The sequence below is a fragment of the Coregonus clupeaformis genome, chromosome 9 (assembly GCF_020615455.1).
Source record: "Coregonus clupeaformis isolate EN_2021a chromosome 9, ASM2061545v1, whole genome shotgun sequence".
Lineage (NCBI taxonomy): Eukaryota > Metazoa > Chordata > Actinopteri > Salmoniformes > Salmonidae > Coregonus > Coregonus clupeaformis.
In genome coordinates this window covers 36,417,699-36,437,420 of record NC_059200.1, presented here as the reverse complement: position 1 = coordinate 36,437,420, position 19,722 = coordinate 36,417,699, and the positions used below count along the sequence as shown (strand labels likewise).

Here is a 19,722-nt window from a genome sequence, read left to right as displayed (position 1 = left end):
AGGCAAGAACAAATATTTACGTTTCTTTGGACGGGGTATGGTAGTGGGTGCCAGGCGTACCGGTTTGTGTCAAGAACTGCAACGCTGCTGGGTTATTCACGCTCAACATTTTTCCATGTGTATCAAGAATGGTCCACCACCCAAAGGACATCCAGGCAACTTGACACAACTGTGGGAAGCATTGGAGTCAACATTGGCCAGCATCCTTGTGGAATGTGTTCAACACCTTGTAGAGTCCATGACCTGAATAATTGAGGCTGTTCTGAGGGCGGGGGGGGCAACTCAATATTAGGAAGTTGTTCATAATGTTTTGAAGAGCAAAAAAATAAAAAATATTCTCACTCCATTTAAAGACGGTGAATCATGTCGGACTAGATGGAAATCCACCACTCCGCAGCCTCCCACACTCCAGCTGAAGGCACACTACAGTAGCTGTGACCCCGGCCACCTACGGCATATTCTTAGCCCACTGCAGAGGAGTCAATGAAATAGCTAGCCGGAGCTGGCTAAACTCACCCTGACCTCTATTCAAACACACTCTTCTTCTCCAAACCGTTTCTACCCTACAGCGGTCTTTTTGCGGGATAACTAGGATGTTTTATTTCCAACTTCACATGGGAGCTAGCCCAATTTGTTTCCCCCAAGGTGCACAGCAACTCTAAATATAAGTGAGAAAAAGCTTGGAAGGACCTATTTGTCTTCTGGAAAAAAATGATAATTTCAGAGAAAGGAGCAGAAAGTTCACACACTGAGTCACACTAGTAGTGTGCACTTGTGTAGGGGTTTAAGAGTTGTAGCTGCCTACTCCTCACTTAACAATAAAGACGAGTGCAACAGAGAGCTTTGTCTCAGCCATTGAATTAGATTAGACGCTCATCACACCCAAACCAGCGTTGTTACTGTGACGAGGTCACCACTTCAGCATCTATATCCCCTGTTAAGGAACGTACCCGTAGGTGGGAACTGGGTGCCAACAGTGATTTAGAGGTTCTCCCTCCAGCAGAGATGAACCATCTGCCCAAAATGAAATCTGACATTGATGAGTATCATCCACTGCCAGGTGTGCGTGGAGTGATTGAGCCTCCTGGAACATGTTGTTCCCAACTTTGATGGAAATGTAACAAACAACTGAACTCTACAGAAACACAGGGCGAAGACAGGCTAAAGCACACCAAGAGCCAATGACTCGGGGCATCACATACAGTCATGACCGAAATTACTGGCACCCTTGATAAAGATGAGCAAAAAATGCTATAAAAAAATCTAATACTGAGCTTTATTGTATGCTCAATAAAATGGGACAACAAAATTATTTTATACTAATACAATTGCTTAGAGAAAGATGGGTCAAAATGATTGGCACCCCTGTTTTCAATACTCCTGCAACCTCTCCTTGTGAGGTTAAGGGCACAATCTTTTTCTAAAATGTTTTATGAGATTGGAGAACACATTGAGAGGGATCTTAAGACCATTCTTTCATACAGAATCTTTCCAGGTACTTGATATCCATCGTCTACGCTCTTCAATTCAAACCACAGGTTTTTAATGGGGTTCCGGAGACTGAGATGTCCATAGCAAAATGTTGATTTTGTAGCCAATTAACCCTTTTTGGGGGGAATTTGATGTGCCAATAATTTTCACCCCTATATTTTTATGAAAAAAAAGTATTACAGAGCAATTGTATAACACAATTTGATTATTTTTCGCATACTTGAAAAATTACCAAGTAAAAATGTTTTAAAATCTAAAACCAGAGCAAATAAATCCAAACATAATTTCTGCACCCATCACACTACAATGTCAACCCAGTTTAGTATGTATTATTTATTTTATTGTCTTTTTTGCTTATCTTTATCAAGTGTGCCAATCATTTCAGTCATGACTGTATATGAGACAACGGCATGGCAAGTTGGCAACTCCGTAGAAAACAGATGGTTGGAGATGGAATTGAACCGCTTGTCCTACTGGAGACTACAAATGCATGCAAACAAAGTGCACCTAGGCTATACATGTATATAGCCATCCTGGTTTCCACAAATTGGCAATTTTAGCAAAATTTTCACAACCATTTTCCTACCTGAAATTGTCCGTGACTGTAAAGAGATGCTTGTTGTGCTTGACTGTAGAGACTAATGTCTCGGTTGGCAGTGTGGCTGCTGACTGAGCTCCGACAGCTTTGACATTAATTGTGGTTGCTCAATTATTTGGGAATGCTAATTCTACCTTTTCCCGCTTGCATTGTTCACACACAGACTCTGCTGCTTTTCCAAATTAGGCAGAAAAGCACACACAGCACACACGCCATCAAAGTCGAACAAAAGCCCAAATGGCTTGTTTAACGTCTATGGCAGGTTTATATACAGTGGGGAAAAAAAGTATTTAGTCAGCCACCAATTGTGCAAGTTCTCCCACTTAAAAAGATGAGAGAGGCCTGTTATTTTCATCATAGGTACACGTCAACTATGACAGACAAATTGAGAAAAAATAATCCAGAAAATCACATTGTAGGATTTTTTATGAATTTATTTGCAAATTATGGTGGAAAATAAGTATTTGGTCACCTAAAAACAAGCAAGATTTCTGGCTCTCACAGACCTGTAACTTCTTCTTTAAGAGGCTCCTCTGTCCTCCACTCGTTACCTGTATTAATGGCACCTGTTTGAACTTGTTATCAGTATAAAAGACACCTGTCCACAACCTCAAACAGTCACACTTCAAACTCCACTATGGCCAAGACCAAAGAGCTGTCAAAGGACACCAGAAACAAAATTGTAGACCTGCACCAGGCTGGGAAGACTGAATCTGCAATAGGTAAGCAGCTTGGTTTGAAGAAATCAACTGTGGGAGCAATTATTAGGAAATGGAAGACATACAAGACCACTGATAATCTCCCTCGATCTGGGGCTCCACGCAAGATCTCACCCCGTGGGGTCAAAATGATCACAAGAATGGTGAGCAAAAATCCCAGAACCACACGGGGGACCTAGTGAATGACCTGCAGAGAGCTGGGACCAAAGTAACAAAGCCTACCATCAGTAACACACTACGCCGCCAGGGACTCAAATCCTGCAGTGCCAGACGTGTCCCCCTGCTTAAACCAGTACATGTCCAGGCCCGTCTGAAGTTTGCTAGAGTGCATTTGGATGATCCAGAAGAGGATTGGGAGAATGTCATATGGTCAGATGAAACCAAAATAGAACTTTTTGGTAAAAACTCAACTCGTCGTGTTTGGAGGACAAAGAATGCTGAGTTGCATCCAAAGAACACCATACCTACTGTGAAGCATGGGGGTGGAAACATCATGCTTTGGGGCTGTTTTTCTGCAAAGGGACCAGGACGACTGATCAGTGTAAAGGAAAGAATGAATGGGGCCATGTATCGTGAGATTTTGTGTGAAAACCTCCTTCCATCAGCAAGGGCATTGAAGATGAAACGTGGCTGGGTCTTTCAGCATGACAATGATCCCAAACACACCGCCCGGGCAACGAAGGAGTGGCTTCGTAAGAAGCATTTCAAGGTCCTGGAGTGGCCTAGCCAGTCTCCAGATCTCAACCCCATAGAAAATCTTTGGAGGGAGTTGAAAGTCCGTGTTGCCCAGCGACAGCCCCAAAACATCACTGCTCTAGAGGAGATCTGCATGGAGGAATGGGCCAAAATAGCAGCAACAGTGTGTGAAAACCTTGTGAAGACTTACAGAAAACGTTTGACCTGTGTCATTGCCAACAAAGGGTATATAACAAAGTATTGAGAAACTTTTTTTATTGACCAAATACTTATTTTCCACCATAATTTGCAAATAAAATCATTAAAAATCCTACAATGTGGTTTTCTGGATTTTTTTTTCTCATTTTGTCTGTCATAGTTGACGTGTACCTATGATGAAAATTACAGGCCTCTCTCATCTTTTTAAGTGGGAGAACTTGCACAATTGGTGGCTGACTAAATACTTTTTTTCCCCACTGTATACTTATGATACTTTTTGTTTATTCTGACTGTATGCTATTGCATATCACTATGGAGAATAACATGGAGTAATTGTATCAAGCCAAAAATGTTAAAGGCCCAGTGCAGTCAAAAACATGATTTTTCTAAGATAGATAGTATATATCCGCACTACGAGGTTGGAATACTGTGAAATTGTGAAAATGATAATGCACTTTTAGTGTTTGAAAAGACCACCTGAAATTTCACCCTGTTTTGGTGAGATGGAGTTTTGGTAAATTAGTTAATAGATCAATAAGAAAGAGTTCCAAACCTCTGCCAATAAGATCTAGTTTTCAGTTTTCCCCTCCCTACTCAGACTACTCCTAGAACATTCCTAGCAAACTTATTGCTTGAGAAATTGCTCTTTGCTAAGAAGCAATAGTTGTTAATTTTTGACCATTTTAATTGAAAACAAATCGCAGTAAGGTACTTCATTGTTACCCAGAAATTATTTGAGATTGAGATAAAAACTGCTGCATTGGACCTTTAAATAAGTAAATGCAACTTGAGTAATTCATTAAGTGTACATCAGTGTTTCTTAATCCTGGCCCTGGGGATCCAAAGGGATGCATATTTTTGTTTTTGCCCTGGCACTACACACCTGATTCCACTAATCAAAGGTTTGATGATGAGTTGATTAGTGGAATCAGGTGTGTAGTGCCATGGCAAAAACATGCACCCCTTTGGGTCCCCAGGTCCAGAATTAAGAAACACTGCTGTCCACAAAATTGCCACCACAACAGGCAGGAGCACCTCACCTCATCATCCTGGTTAACCTCCTCCAGACTGAAGACATCTTTTCTCTTCACGGTCAGCAGGTCCAAGTCCCTCAAATCTTCATCCTCCTCCGTTTCATCTGCCCCAAAGAGGAGACCCTTAGGCCCAGGCTGTAACATTTCCTTGTCCACCTCCTCATCATCATCTTTCTCATCTGAGCTTTGGGACTCTCGAGCTCCTCTGAGCTGAGCCTTGAAGTTCTTTAGTTCCTTCTCCTCCTCAGACTGGGCCACATCTCCCTGCCCGCTGCTCTGCCCAGGGTCTGCTCTCTGCTTCTGGGCTTTGTTGAGAAAACGCACCCTTGGAGCAACAGCGAGGCCCAGAGAACTAGCAAGAGTACCAAAAGGGAAGAATGACATCGAGTTGGACATTTACTGAAATGTTTGGTTCATCATGGTCCAAAAAGGCTAGCAATGGCTAAAGCTAAGCTACTCTATGCTTGAATGAGGGAATGACACAGCTTCTTCTAATGATACCCCATACCATATTCTCTGTAAAGGCCTTGTGCATAATGATGTCCACGTACCATCACATGCACAACAAATAGGCATATTGTGGCCTGGTTGACATTCTTTCAGGATTGGGAAGCCCTGAACAATTAGAGCAGATCTAAGGAAAACACTCCTCCACCGCTAGAGATAGATAAGTGCTCAAAATGGCCCCCGTTTCCTTTTTACTCACGATGCGTACTCCTGGAGCTTGAGCTGGAACACATCAAAGACGTCTTTGTTTTTCATAAGGTAGACGGAGCGCAGGTAGGAGACGAAACACTGCACACACAGATAGAGGGGGGAGAGATGGAAAGGTGAGCAATATCGACGCCTGCCATCTCCTCGAACAGCCAGCTGAGTTAGGCGATGAATCACACGAGATGGTGCAAGATGGAGATAAGGGACCCTCTTCTCTTCGAGTGCGCTCTCTCCTCAGGAGAAATGTGTTGTGTTATTTGTATTTGTCCTGTTTTTGTTCTACCGTACGTTATTTTTAGTGCTACAATGATATTGATTATGACATTGTTGGGTTTGGAGCTTGCAAGAAAGGAATTTCTCTGTACTTGTGCACATGACATTAAAAACTTGAAATTTTGATTCAACAATCTGATGACGCATGAAATGGTGTAAAATCACATTATGAGTACAAAAGAAGTGGGTATAACAATTGTACCGTCTAGGTGACGAGGGTGTTAATGACAGAGCCAAAAACACTGTAGGTACATAACATATGCAATTTCCATTTTCCATCACATTTGAGTCATTTAGTCAAAAGTGTAAATAATGCAGTATGTACAGTGCCTTCGGAAAGTATTCAGACCCCTTCACTTTTCCCACATTTTGTTACGTTACAGCCTTATTCTAAAAACGATTAAATAAAAACATGTCCTCAGCAAACTACTCACAATACCCCATAATGACAAAGCAAAAACACGTTTTTAGAAATGTTTGAACATTGATTAAAAATAAAAACAGAAATACCTTATTTACATAAGTATTCAGATCCTTTGCTATGAGACTCGAAATTGAGCTCAAGTGCATCCTGTTTCCATTGATAATTCTTGAGATGTTTCTACAACTTGATTGGAGTCCACCTGTGGTAAATTCAATTGATTGGACATGATTTGGAAAGGCACACACCTGTCTATATAAGGTCCCACAGTTGACAGTGCATGTCAGAGCAAAAACCAAGCCATGAGGTCGAAGGAATTGTCCGTAGAGCTCCAAGAGGCTTGTGTCGAGGCACAGATCTGGGCAAGGGTGCCAAAAAAAATCTGCAGCATTGAAGGTCCCCAAGAACACAGTGGCCTCCATCATTCTTAAATAGAAGAAGTTTGGAACCACCAAGACTCTTCCTAGAGCTGGCCGCCCGGCCAAACTAAGCAATCGGGGAGAAGGGCTTTGGTCAGGGAAGTGACCAAGAACCCAATGGCCACTCTGACAGAGCTCTCGAGTTTCTATGTGGAGATTGGAGAACCTTCCAGAAGGACAACCATCTCTGCAGTGTCCAGACGGAAGCCACTACTCAGTAAAAGGCACAATTCAGCCCGCTTGGAGTTTGCCAAAAGGCACCTAAAGACTCTCAGACCATGAGAAACAAGGTTATCTGGTCTGATGAAACAAAGACTGAACTCTTTGGCCTGAATGCCAAGAGTCATGTCTCGAGGAAACCTGGCACCATCCCTACGGTGAAGCATGGTGGTGCCAGCATCATGCTGTGGGTATGTTTTTCAGTGGCAGGGACTGGGAAACTAGTCAGGATTGAGGGAAAGATGAACGGAGCAAAGTACAGAGAGATCCTTGATGAAAACCTGCTCCAGAGTGCTCAGGACCTCAGACTGGGGTGAAGGTTCACCATCCAACAGGACAATGAACCTAAGCGCACAGCCAAGACAACGCAGGAGTGGCTTCGGGACAAGTCTCTGAATGTCCTTGAGTGGCCCAGCCAGAGCCCGGACTTGAACCAGATCGAACATCTCTGGAGAGACCTGAAAATAGCTGTGCAGCAACGCTCCCCATCCAACCTGACAAAGCCTGAGAGGATCTGCAGAGAAGAATGGGAGAAACTCCCCAAATACAGGTGTGCCAAGCATGTAGCGACATACCCAAGAAGACTCGAGGCTGTAATCGCTGCCAAAGGTGTTTAACAAAGCACTGAGTAAAGGGTCTGAATACTTATGTAAATGTGATATCAGTTTTTGTTTTGTTAATATGGGGTATTGTGTGTAGATTGATGAGGATTAAAACCAATGTCATCAATTTTAGAATAAGGCTGTAACATAACAAAATGTGGAAAAAGTGAAGGTGTCTGAATACTTTCCAAAGGCACTGTAAATGCAGTCCATTACAGGTTGGCCAGTTGTCCAAAAATCTACTTCACGAACAATTTCTACTGGCCCAGACATGGTGTAGTTTTTAAATGCATTGGGGTCATGCAGAGCCTATAGGTTGGCATGCTTTCTCTCTATATTCAGCTATTAAGCTACATTTAGTTATTATGATATGTATTCAAAAACTAATATAATTTAGAAATGTAAGTCATTACTCTATTCTTTAGAATTGCATTTTATTAATTGCATTCATTTTTTATTCTAAAGTATGTCATTTTAATAGGACACTCCCCCCTTTAAGACAACTGTGTTCCAAAATAGATATTGACCTGGCTACAGTTGGCTATCCAAGACAAATGCTAGGTGTCTTTTTGCAGACTATCAACAGTAGCCAGCATATTGCTAGCATGTTCACTATTGAAGGTTTACTTTTGTAAATCACTTTCCCTAGCTAAAATAAATCAGCTTAGCAAGTAAGTAGATTGATGGACGCTTCTTTTTGCTCTGGACAGCTCGTGCGTGTGCTGTGTGAAGGCATCAACTCATGTACTGCTCGAGTAGTTGTGACTCGTGGGAGCGTGGTGGTGCTTGAATGAAAGGCCAATCATATTGCTAAAATATAAATACCATGACTTTTCCGTGTGTAGTCTTCAATGGTAGACTACAACAGAGCAGGTAAAATGTTGAACTGGAATGCAAAAATGTGCTAAGAAGTAGACGAGATCCAGTGGCCCGACATGTTTTTATTGTCCCCGGGCCAGTGGGCCATCGTTAATGTCGGACACTGCATTATCCTCATTATCATCCAGGTGACAACTCTAGATTTTATGGATGTAAGCACTATGGGTGAAAATAACAACTCCTGTCCTGGAAGGCTACTGGCTTGGCCCCTTATCCATCCCAATCCTGTAATGGTCTCACCCCTCCAGGATACTGACCCTTTGCGCTCGCTCCTTCTGTTCCTTCTCCTGGGCCAGGAAGGCCTCCAATTTCTGCTGCACGCTCGTCAGCTTCTCTGGGTTCACCCTGGCAACAGGAAGAAAATACTTTGTGAATCCACAAATCACATTTGTAAAATGTATTCAAAAACAGTCAAAAGGTCACAGATGCATGGACACACTCATTGATTAAAAAAAACCACAGGTTATTAGAATGGTCCGTAACAAAACGTGCCATTCATATCAAAGGTCATATATATGCACACGTGATGAGCCTGAAAACGGTTAATTTATAATGTACTAGAGGTCACCAGAATTGAGCTTGTTCTGCCAAAAGAAAACAAAAAAATAAGAAAACAGTTGAACCCCCCCAGTCCGGAACTCCCTGGCTAGCTACATTTCCTATTTGGCTGGTGGAAAACACTGCTAAGGGTAGACTACGGACGGCTTGGTTTTTAATCATATGAAACAGAAACCAAGCAATTTTTACAGGAAAATAAGATCTAAATACAAGGGTCACCAGTATCATCTCATTTCATAATGAGCATATGGACACGTAGCCTGAATTGAGTTTTTTTTTTTTTACGCTCATCCATAATGGGAGCTGGCTAAAATAATGTAGGCCTACTAGGGCTGACCCCATTTAGTCGACTAGATGTTTGGTCGATAGGCTGTTGGTTGACAGATTTGTTTAGTCGTGCGGTCGCAAATAGATTCATTATTATTTTATGACCTGTCTGATTCGCGCCTGTCTCAGTGGACTAATCTACGGCGGAGGCCGCGGGGATGGCACAGTCCGTCCCTTTAAGACAGGCATTGTGTGGGTATTTGCCTCGGCACGCCAAGCAATTTCATAAAATAAGTGAAATTGCATTCGTTTCGAAATTGGTTTTCCATAAATGGCTACTGCTTTGGACCTGACACAGAGTATTCCTTAGGCCTACAGTATGTGTGAAGATAATGTGTCTTGGGTATAATTTTAAATGTTGAGTCAAGAAGAAGGGGAGTGTGGCTTAGATGCACAAGGCACGTCTCTCAGGAATGCGTTCTCTCTAGCCAATTCGTGCGCATTCATTGTTTCATAACTTAATTGTGAGAATTGTTTGCCATTTGATAGAGTCTATCAATTCCTCATTACATATATCGCCAGTAGTACATTTACCGTTAATTCCCATCATTTCTAATCTACAATGTTTGTTTGGTTATGGTCATTTCTGTTAATGCAGTCAATGTATTATTATTAGTCATTTACCGTTCTCATTGTTGGAGTGGACACGTTTGCAGAGCTCACAACCTGTTACACTTCTGAGAAAAGTTATTGTTTCTCATGGTCTGAGGGTCCTTTTGGCAGGTGACCAAGAACCCGATGGTAACTCTGACAGAGCTCCAGAGTTCCTCTGTGGAGATGGGAGAACCTTCCAGAAGGACAACCATCTCTGCAGCACTCCACCAATCAGGCCTTTATGGTAGAGTGTCCAGACGGAAGCCACTCCTCAGTAAAAGGCACATGACAGCCCGCTTGGAGTTTGCCAAAAGGAACCTAAAGGACTCTCAGACCATGAGAAACAAGATTCTCTGGTCTGATGAAACCAAGTTTGAACTCTTTGGCCTGAACGCCAAGCATCACATCTGGAGGAAACCTGGCACCATCCCTACGGTGAATCCTGGTGGTGGCAGCATCATGCTGTGGGGACGTTTTTGAGCATCAGGGACTGGGAAACTAGTCAGGATCGAGGGAAAGATGAACTGAGCAAAGTACAGAGAGATCCTTGATGAAAACCTGCCCAAGAGCGCTCAGGACCTCAGACTGGGGCGAAAGTTAATCTTCCAACAGGACAACGACCCTAAGCACACAGCCAAGACAACGCAGGAGTGGCTTCGGGACAAGTCTCTGAATGTCCTAGAGTGGCCCAGCCAGAGCCCGGACTTGAACCTGATTGAACATCTCTGGAGAGACATTTACATTACATTTACATTTTAGTCATTTAGCAGACGCTCTTATCCAGAGCGATTTACAGTTAGTGAGTGCATACATTATTTTTTTATTTTTCATACTGGCCCCCTGTGGGAATCGAACCCATAGCATTGAATACAAGGGAGGCCAGCAAGCAATTAGCCTACCATGATTGATTCATAATAATAGCCAATCAGCGTTGAGCTAAACTGAGTGAGCTCAGCTGTGAATGGTCCTGCCGCACCCAAAAAATAAAAAAAGTGTCAAGGGAAGCCAGTTTGGATTTGGCTTCAGACCAATCACATCACAAGCCAAACATTATTGACAGAAGAAAACGTGAGTTGTTGCATCTCGTTGTGTTGTTGTCCTCCAGTGGCTGGCTAGCTAGCAAGCTAAAATCATCCCTTTCCTAAATTAGCCATCGATGGAGATAGGGATTTGGACTTGTGGTTTTACTTAACTCTCGGTACTGGCCAATGATAACAACGGCAATTCTAATCAAAATATAAATTCATACATTGTGCCCCTGGCCTGAGAGGATGGAAGTTCAACATGTAGCTAGATGTAGTATGCTAATGTTAACTAGCTGGCCTGGCGTATTGTTTCCCATGAAAGGAAGTTAAGCTAGCGAGCAAGTATTTTAGCCAGATAGCATAGGACAACAAAAACTTAAAGTGACAGTCATAGACCGTTTAGGCAACATTAGAGGATGGCGGCATTGGCGTTTCTCTACAAGCAGGGTGAGTCAACATGTTTTTTCTACTTGCACGCACACACAGAAATCAGTATCATGGACTGCCACGTCATACTTAGCTTATGTTGACTGGACTAAATCGTTTTTGGTATCTATTAGTTGTCAATGTATTAGACTAAGCATAGATGACTAGATTATGTTAAAATGGTGCTGGAATAGTGGAGGCAGCTGCTGTTTTCTTTGCGACTTGCGATAACTCTCCGTGGTTCTAAATCAATAGTTGTTTAGTAGTCAAAAAATTTCAGAAACATGACCTTGCTTGACCATGCTGTAGATCATGTAACTGTTTGTTAAATGCAATATGCTTTGTGGACTCCCAAGGACAGATGTTGCTCTCCGGTTTTGTGATGAAACAAATGTGTGGTTGGATTTATTCTGCCACTGTGTCTTCTTATTGTCTCGGCCTTAGTTCATATGCCGTGATATATAGGCCTAACAGGTTATAGAGCAAACAACTAAATTAGCACAACACATAGGTTGAAATATTATTATAATTTTTTCCTGGATTGGCTTCCCCAGTGATTTCACCCATGCACTGCTACTGGTCCAGAGCTCACTGCCGCTGGAATCTGAGGGCCCAGAATAGTTGATACAATGTTGCAACTGGCCGGACCCAGTTGATAGTTGATACAATGTTTTAAGTTTGTTGCAGACAGGCGGAGTAGAGAGATGAATGTGATTGAAAGAACATGAACAAACTTCCATGCGTAGCCATGTGATTTATAGGATATTTTCTACCTGCAATGTTTTTATTTGTTGGCTTTATGCATGCTATTTTTACCTAGTTGGCAATAGAACAAAAATACGTTATTATAATTTAAATTAAATTATCGATCTCTGGCTCCCTCGCAAGTCATTTGTGTGTCTTAATTTCATAAAACAGTGCACTTAAAGCATCAGATAAGATCAGTGCATATATTACAACACATAGGGTGCTTATAAAAAAAACATTTGTTTTTTATGTTTATTAATACAAGGCTTCCTGGCACAAAAAGCACATCTCCCGTCTTGTTACATGAGCATAAGGGCACTGTGTGTCACGGCTTTATAGGTCGTGCTTCCGCTCACATCCATTCCATGACCAACCATGTTACCGTTAAGACCTGCTTTTCATTGGTCTTAAATTTCCCGATATGCGCTGCAAGAAATTGTCACTTTTGCGCTTGTTTTCAAGGAGACACTTCAAATATTGCCACCCCTCCCACCTCAGCGCAAGTGAGCTAATATTAGACAGGTAAGTTGCTAAACCTGGCACATGGGGTGGAAAACGCAAGGGCACCAGTTTTTACATGCTGAAATTGCAAACTAATATGCGCAGCGGCAGCCAAAAATAGATCCCTGACTGTGCATGTGTGAATAATATTAATTTATGTTATATAGCACCTTGGGCATGAGAAACACTTTATAAAATCTAATTTCCATTCTAATTATTTCTGTGCAAGTGTGAAAAAGAGTGATGAGTGTATACATATTTGTGCATGTGGAAGAGAGCGGCGCAAGTTTGTGTGTGCATATGCACGAGTGTGTGCATGTGTGTGTGTGTGTGTGCATGTGCTGCGAGGGCATCATGCTGGGCCCGGTGCTTATCAGCATTTAGCCAGAGGGGCTTAGGCCTGTTGTCCTCTGTGATGGCAGAGCCAGTCTCTCACGCTCTCTCTTTCTCACACACACAAAATACACGGTTGGCCTATTTACTGCACCGCTCACAGCCCCTCAGCTCCACTCAGCCTCTCCCCATCTCACACACAGCTCCAACAAACAGGATATCAGGTCCCTCACTATTAAAACGTACTGTGACACCATGAAACGGATGGTGTCAGGCACACACAGGGGACAGGACAAGGGCACAGGTTCAATAGCTATATAGCACGCATGTACAGTATATTTGAACTACCAGAAACTATGAGGTTGTTTCAGAATGAGAAATTTGAGGAAAGTCAGCTGGCTCACTTGTTGACCCTGCCTGCTTTGTGAAATCTCCCCCATCTGTCCAATGCATCGCCTAAGTTGAAATAGTATTTTGAAGCATATGGTATAATTTAAAACATTCTCACAGGGCCTCTGTTTGTTTATTTGTTTGGGGGGGTGATGGAGACAGGGGAATAAAGCTTCAAAAGAGTAAGAGAGACAAAACAGACCACCACCTGTTTTGTATTTATTCCTCACATACAGTAGATCTCCATAGCCAACAGCCTTCCCAGTCCCAGTGAAATACAAGTGTATGTGAGAGAGGTTGTAGGTGAACTCACTGGATTCTGTTGATGGGGACTTTCTTCTCCTGGAGCTGGGATAGCATGTCCTTCTCTTCTGAGGGCAGCAGGACAAGCAGAGCCTCTCCTCCCTCCTTATACCTGTTAGGCAAAAAACAATTGCATTCTTATTAGGGCTGGCACAATTACTGTATAATAGTGTAAGCAACAATTATGGACAATAACCAGGAACTAAATAAGATAAGTCTTATTACATTAATTTTAGGAGAAGGGGGGATTCAACTTTATATTCAAGTAGATATTGATTACTCAATAGCAGCTTTTCATATTTACATGAAGTGGGTAAAGTTGGTTATCATTTTACGAGCAGAACGGCACGTTTGGGAGGAGGAGCTTCATTTCCAAAAATTCCAAGCGGTCAGAACCATTTGTTTTTTAGACAGTGGTGTCACCAAAGCTGTGTTGTATACATTAGGTATGTTGTAGGTCACTTTCAAAGATGCATAACAAGTTCAAAAATGCCAATTATGACAATAACCGTGGCCATTTGCATGACAATTAATCGTTACCCCAAATTCCATAATCGTCACAGCCCTAATTCTTATTTTATTGTATGTCCTAAATGTATGAATACGTTTCAATTGACCAATAGCGCAGAGGATTGGTTGTAATAATGTAAAATAATGATGCTGAACCTCAAATGCGTACATAACTTCTGCAATCAATCTGCAAAATTTGCACAGTTAATGGTACGCCTCTTATGATCATGAACGACTTCTTTGCATGGTTGCGTCATGGTTTTGTGACCAAGTTAGAGGCATAGGGAGAGACAGATGGGGTGCAAGACAGAGAGAGAGGTGGCGAAGAGCGAGAGCTACATTCTTCCTCACACCAAGAGGAGCTGTGAAATACATGCAGAGTCAGACTGAGGGGGGAGCGAGAGACAAATGGAAACAGCTGTGGAGACTGATGCTACACTACAGCTCTGGTTGGTAGAGTGCACATGAGCACTTGGCCTTCCTTCAAACTCACTGACTCCCAAAATGGAATAACACCAGGTAGCTAGGGTCCATATTACTCCAAAAGCAGCAGCATGCTGCAATAAGCCTAGAAAGGATTACCCTTTAGTCATGTTACATCACACAAAAGAACCAACAAGCAAGAGGTTTGTCAGGGGGTATGGCAACACAAAAGCAAAATATTTAGAGATGAGCAGCACAGAGGTTTTAGCAGCTCACTAATCACTGTTCCATTTGTGGCTCGAAGCACATCATGACTGCTTAAGATGCACATTGCTGCTGTCGGAGAGTGTGCTGCACAGAGCTCCGTAGAAGCAAAGCACACTAATGTCTGTATTTTTCTGTCTCAGACACACACTTACTCCCTCTCTTTTTCACACTGATGCAATTACCAGGTGATATCGGTGTGAGATTACACACACACACACCCCCATGAGTCAGCACCGCAGTTGGGCAAACACAGCCAAAGCTGAGAGATATTCCCCTCACTCCTCTACTGCTCCCAAGTGTTATCCAAAGGAAGCCCAGTGTACACAACACTTTGGTTCAAAAGAATACTGTACCAACCTGAGGTAAACATGGTTTGTACCACGTGGCTAATGAACTGCACGTTCAGAATCAGCATAGCTGTGTGCAAGCTCTCTGCTCAAGCTGTTTTTCTCTATCAGCACTGCTATGGTACCAACTCACCATTGTACTAGCAGAGAACAATACTATACAGCATCATATGTCACCTAAAGTACACAGTAGGTACCTCTGGATTTTGGAACACATTTGAAAGCCAGTCTGATAACACTTCTGTGTATAATGACTGTGCGAGGCTGTAGGCTTTAGAGAGAGGTAGTGTGAGAGGTGGAACATACAACAACACTGCCATCTAGTGAGTAGGCCAACTGTTGTGAGTCTAGTGAGTAGGCCAACTGTTGTGAGTCTAGTGAGTAGGCCAACTGTTGAGAGTCTAGTGAGTAGGCCAACTGTTGTGAGTCTAGTGAGTAGGCCAACTGTTGCGAGTCTAGTGAGTAGGCCAACTGTTGCGAGTCTAGTGAGTAGGCCAACTGTTGAGAGTCTAGTGAGTAGGCCAACTGTTGCGAGTCTAGTGAGTAGGCCAACTGTTGCGAGTCTAGTGAGTAGGCCAACTGTTGTGAGAGGAGTGATAGTGAGATGATGCGATAGGATAATGGATTGACTCTGAAGGAACCTTCAATTGTTGCACACTGTACAATAATTAATGGTGGCTTGTTGTGGGTACATTTGTGTAAATGGCAGTGTCCCTGTAAGATTCAGTACTACACTGTGATAACTTCACTTTAATACTACTGTTGGAAAAACATAGTATTTTCTGAGTAATTCTGCATATAGAATGAAAACATGCCAGGTCCAGTTAAGGGGGTTATTACCTGGCTGTTCGTCCCACTCTGTGGATGTATGTGTTGGCGTCCTCTGGACAGTCAAACTGCAACACCCAGTTCACAGCAGGGAAGTCTACAAAGTGGGGGGAGAAAACGTAATTATTATTCACCACAAGCCATGAGCAAGGACCTTCTCAGAGCAGTAAATATTTATTTCATTTTAGGATTCGTGTTTGAGCTGTGCCCCAAACCGTCATCTCTGTCCCTACTGACTAAAGAGATCCAGCCAGTCTGTAGAGTAGATGCTGATGTGTTAGTACCTAGGCCTCTGGCTGCAATGTCTGTGGCGAAGAGCACAGCGTTCTTCTTCTTGATGAAGTCGTTGTAGACCTCCACCCTCTTCATCTGCTGTTGCTTCCCATGCAGGGCCAGGATGGGCATGCCCGGACGCAGCCGACAGAACACCCGGAACAGGTATTGCACCTACGGAGGGAGAGAGAAAAAGAGAGAGCCTTGATGTTTGCAGCAAAGACTATGACTAGACCATGAAGCTATAAGCCTAATGGAGGAACGTTTGCACAAACTAGCGAAGCCTCACCTCTTTGCAACAGGCGAAGAAGACGATGACTTTCTTCTGCAGGTGGCTCCTGATGAAGGAGAAGAGCATGTTGACCTTCTGGTGCAGCTCACACACCACGTAGTTCTGCTCCAGCGTGGCCGGCGTGCTGCATGGGGACACAGAAACAAATAGTATTTTACTTTGTCTCTTTCAGGTCGTTTGTGTTGTACTTCATCTTGTTGCTAAATAGGACAGAGAACTAAGGAATTGTGTGCCTTAAAGAATGTTTAAAGCTGGGGTTGCATTTGATTGTGCAGCAGACCTGGGTTCAAAAAGGCAAGAATTTAAATCATTACAAAAACTTGAGTTGTGCTTGATTGAACTTGCTTTTTGCAATGAGCCAATAGGAATGTCCCAAAAGTGCAAACCCCACCCACAGCAACCTGGCACTCCAGCCAGGATAAAGCAAACAATCACAGGTACTTGAGATTTCAAATAGTAGGCTATAATCGAAGTCATGTCTGTTGTGCAGTGCTCCACTTTAGCTCCTAACAGGTTTCAGGTCAAATGTGGTTTAAAACACTTGACGTGCACTGTCTGAGGAGCCTTGATAAGGCTGAATCAGAGAAAGCAAAGAGTTCTCTTTCATCTCTCCCTCTGCTGCTGCAGCCTGTGCTTACTTACTCCCATATAACAAAATCGCTTCAACATCGAGGACAAAGCCATGAACGCAGCATAAACACTAAACCAGTCTATCAGCTAAGACTCATCAAAAAAGAAGTGCAGCTGGAGAAAAAAGCAAGAGCATAAAACAAGAGTAGTATGATAAGTGTCAGCTGGTGCATCTAAACCTGAATTGAAGTTGCTGATATTCAGATAAAACAGTATGTTAATGTTCGACCCAATTAGCATGCGAGCCTGAAGGTGGGAGAGAATCCACACTATTAAATCAGCACCTGGCTGCACAGTGACACATCATTATTTACTAGGACTATGGACTTCACATAACATCCATGACAACACTTGTATTTGTTGTAAGTACCGGCCCACTTTTACCTCTTCCGTATTCATACCATATACTTGATGTCAGTTTGTCCAAATAAACTACATGACCAAAAGTATGTGGACACCTGCTCGTTGAACTTCTCATTCCAAAATCATGGGCATTAATATGGAGTTGGTCCCGCCTTCGCTGCTAAAACAGCCTCCACTCTTCTGGGAAAGCTTTCCACTACATGTTGGAACATTGCTGCGGGGACTTCCTTCCATTCAGACACAAGAGCATTAGTGAGGTCGGGCACTGATGTTGGGCCATTAGGCATGGCTCGCAGTCGGCGTTCCAATTCATCCCAAAAGTGTTCGATGGGGTTGAGGTCAGGGCTCTGTGCAGGCCAGTCAAGTTCTTCCACACCGATCCCGACAAACCATTTCTGTATGGACCTTGCTTTGCGCACGGGGGCGTTGTCATGCTGAAAGTTGGAAGCACAGAATCGTCTAGAACGTCATTCTATGCTGTAGCTTTAAGACTTCCCTTCATTGGAACTAAGGAGCCTAAACATGGAAAACAGCCCCAGACCATTATTCCTCCTCCACCAAACTTTACAATTGGCACTATGCATTGGGGCAGGTAGCGTTCTCCTGGCATCCGCCAAACCCAGATTTGTCTGTCGGACTGCCAGATGGTGAAGCGTGATTTATCACTGCAGAGAACGCATTTCCACTGCTCCAGAGTCCAATGGCGGCGAGCTTTACACCACTCCAGCCGACACTTGGCATTGCGCATGGTGATCTTAGGCTTGTGTGCAGCTGCTTGGCCATGGAAACCCATTTCATGAAGCTCCCGACGAACAGTTCTTGTACCGACGTTGCTTCCAGAGGCAGTTTGGAACTCGGTAGTGAGTGTTGCAACCGAGGACAGACGCTTTTTACATGCTACACGCTTAAGCACTCAGCGGTCCTGTTCTGTGAGCTTGTGTGGCCTACCACTTCGTGGCTGAGCCGTTGTTGCTCCTAAACGTTTCCACTTCATAATAACAGCACTTACAGTTGACTGGGGCAGCTCTAGCAGGGCAGAAATTTGACGAACTGACTTGGTGGAAAGGTGGCATCCTATGACAGTGCCTCGTTGAAAGTCACTGAGTGTTTCAGTAAGGCCATTCTACTGCTAATGTTTGTCTATGGAGATTGCCTGGCTGTGTGCTCGATTTTATAATAATAAGAACTAGCCGAATCCACTAATTTCAAGGGGTGTCCACATACTTTTGTATATATTGTGTATAAGCAATCAATGTAAGCACCCTGCAATCGCTGAGTAATAACATTCACATGACCTACCAGTAGCTTAGGAGACTCCTTGTAATCCCTCACCTGAATTCAAACATCACCTTCCACAAGTATTTTTAATTGAGATATCATGTTTCATTTCCTGAGTTGAAAATTGATAGAAATCCAAGTGACGTTTACCCCAACTGCCAGATTTCTAAATGCCAAGACTAAGAGTCTATAGACACAGGACTATTGTTGCGTGTTATATAATAGTGCACCTACCTGAACATGGCCTTCTCGTGCACCCAGACATACTCTGGGTCTTTGAGGCTGAGGCGGGCCAGGTCTTTCACTGACTTGGTCTGTGTGGCTGAGAACAGCAGTGTCTGACGGGTCTTGGGGAGGTTCTCCACTATGGCGTTGATAGTGTCGGCAAAACCCATGTCCAGGATACGATCCGCCTCATCCAAAACTAAAAAGAATTAAACACATGATTTCTTCAATTTCAAGTCCATCACTTTTGCCAACAAGGGTATTATTCTCCAATTACAGACCCAGATCAAAACAAACAGTGCTACTAAACCAATGTTGCATAACATTAACAGTAAGAATGTAAAAATCCCCAAAACAACTTTTAGCTCATACCACAGTAAAACTATGTACCTAGCATGTGGAGATCGGAGGCGTGGAACGCAGCAGTCTCGTCCATGTGCTGGAGCAGGCGTCCTGGCGTGCAGATGATGATGTTGGTGCGGTGGATCTTCTCAGACTCATTTTTCAGGTCCTACAAAAAACCATACCACAGAGATTACACTGGAATCCAACAGAATAACAGGGCACAAACTTTCAAACAACACCAACAGAGGTGTCAAAACCAACATGAAATTAACTGCTAATACCGGCACTTGAAAGTAAATAAAGTACCTTCCCGCCAATGATGAGGCCGGCAGAGAACTCGTGGTTCTTGCCCACTTTGCGGAGCACTTCGAAGGTCTGATAGGCTAGCTCTCGTGTGGGGGAGATGATGAGGGCCCCCAGGCCATCCATGGCTGTCCACTGCTGACGATACAAACATTCCAATACCTGGAAATG

General features: G+C 43.2%; 1 protein-coding gene across 2 annotated transcripts in view; it reads right to left on the bottom strand.

Moving 5' to 3' along the window:
* The window catches only part of LOC121573927 (probable ATP-dependent RNA helicase DDX10), a 58,230-nt gene that overhangs the window by 36,950 nt on the left and 1,558 nt on the right, over window positions 1-19,722 (bottom strand). For both annotated transcript variants that reach the window (XM_041886334.2, XM_041886333.2), the window contains exons 4-13: window positions 19,555-19,713; window positions 19,294-19,414; window positions 18,913-19,102; window positions 16,405-16,531; window positions 16,127-16,289; window positions 15,855-15,939; window positions 13,478-13,579; window positions 8,521-8,608; window positions 5,443-5,531; window positions 4,743-5,088 (exon numbers count right to left, since the gene is read on the bottom strand). In XM_041886334.2, coding sequence (XP_041742268.2) covers window positions 4,743-5,088; window positions 5,443-5,531; window positions 8,521-8,608; window positions 13,478-13,579; window positions 15,855-15,939; window positions 16,127-16,289; window positions 16,405-16,531; window positions 18,913-19,102; window positions 19,294-19,414; window positions 19,555-19,713 — 1,470 coding nt within the window. The remainder of the gene's footprint in view (window positions 1-4,742; window positions 5,089-5,442; window positions 5,532-8,520; window positions 8,609-13,477; window positions 13,580-15,854; window positions 15,940-16,126; window positions 16,290-16,404; window positions 16,532-18,912; window positions 19,103-19,293; window positions 19,415-19,554; window positions 19,714-19,722) is intronic.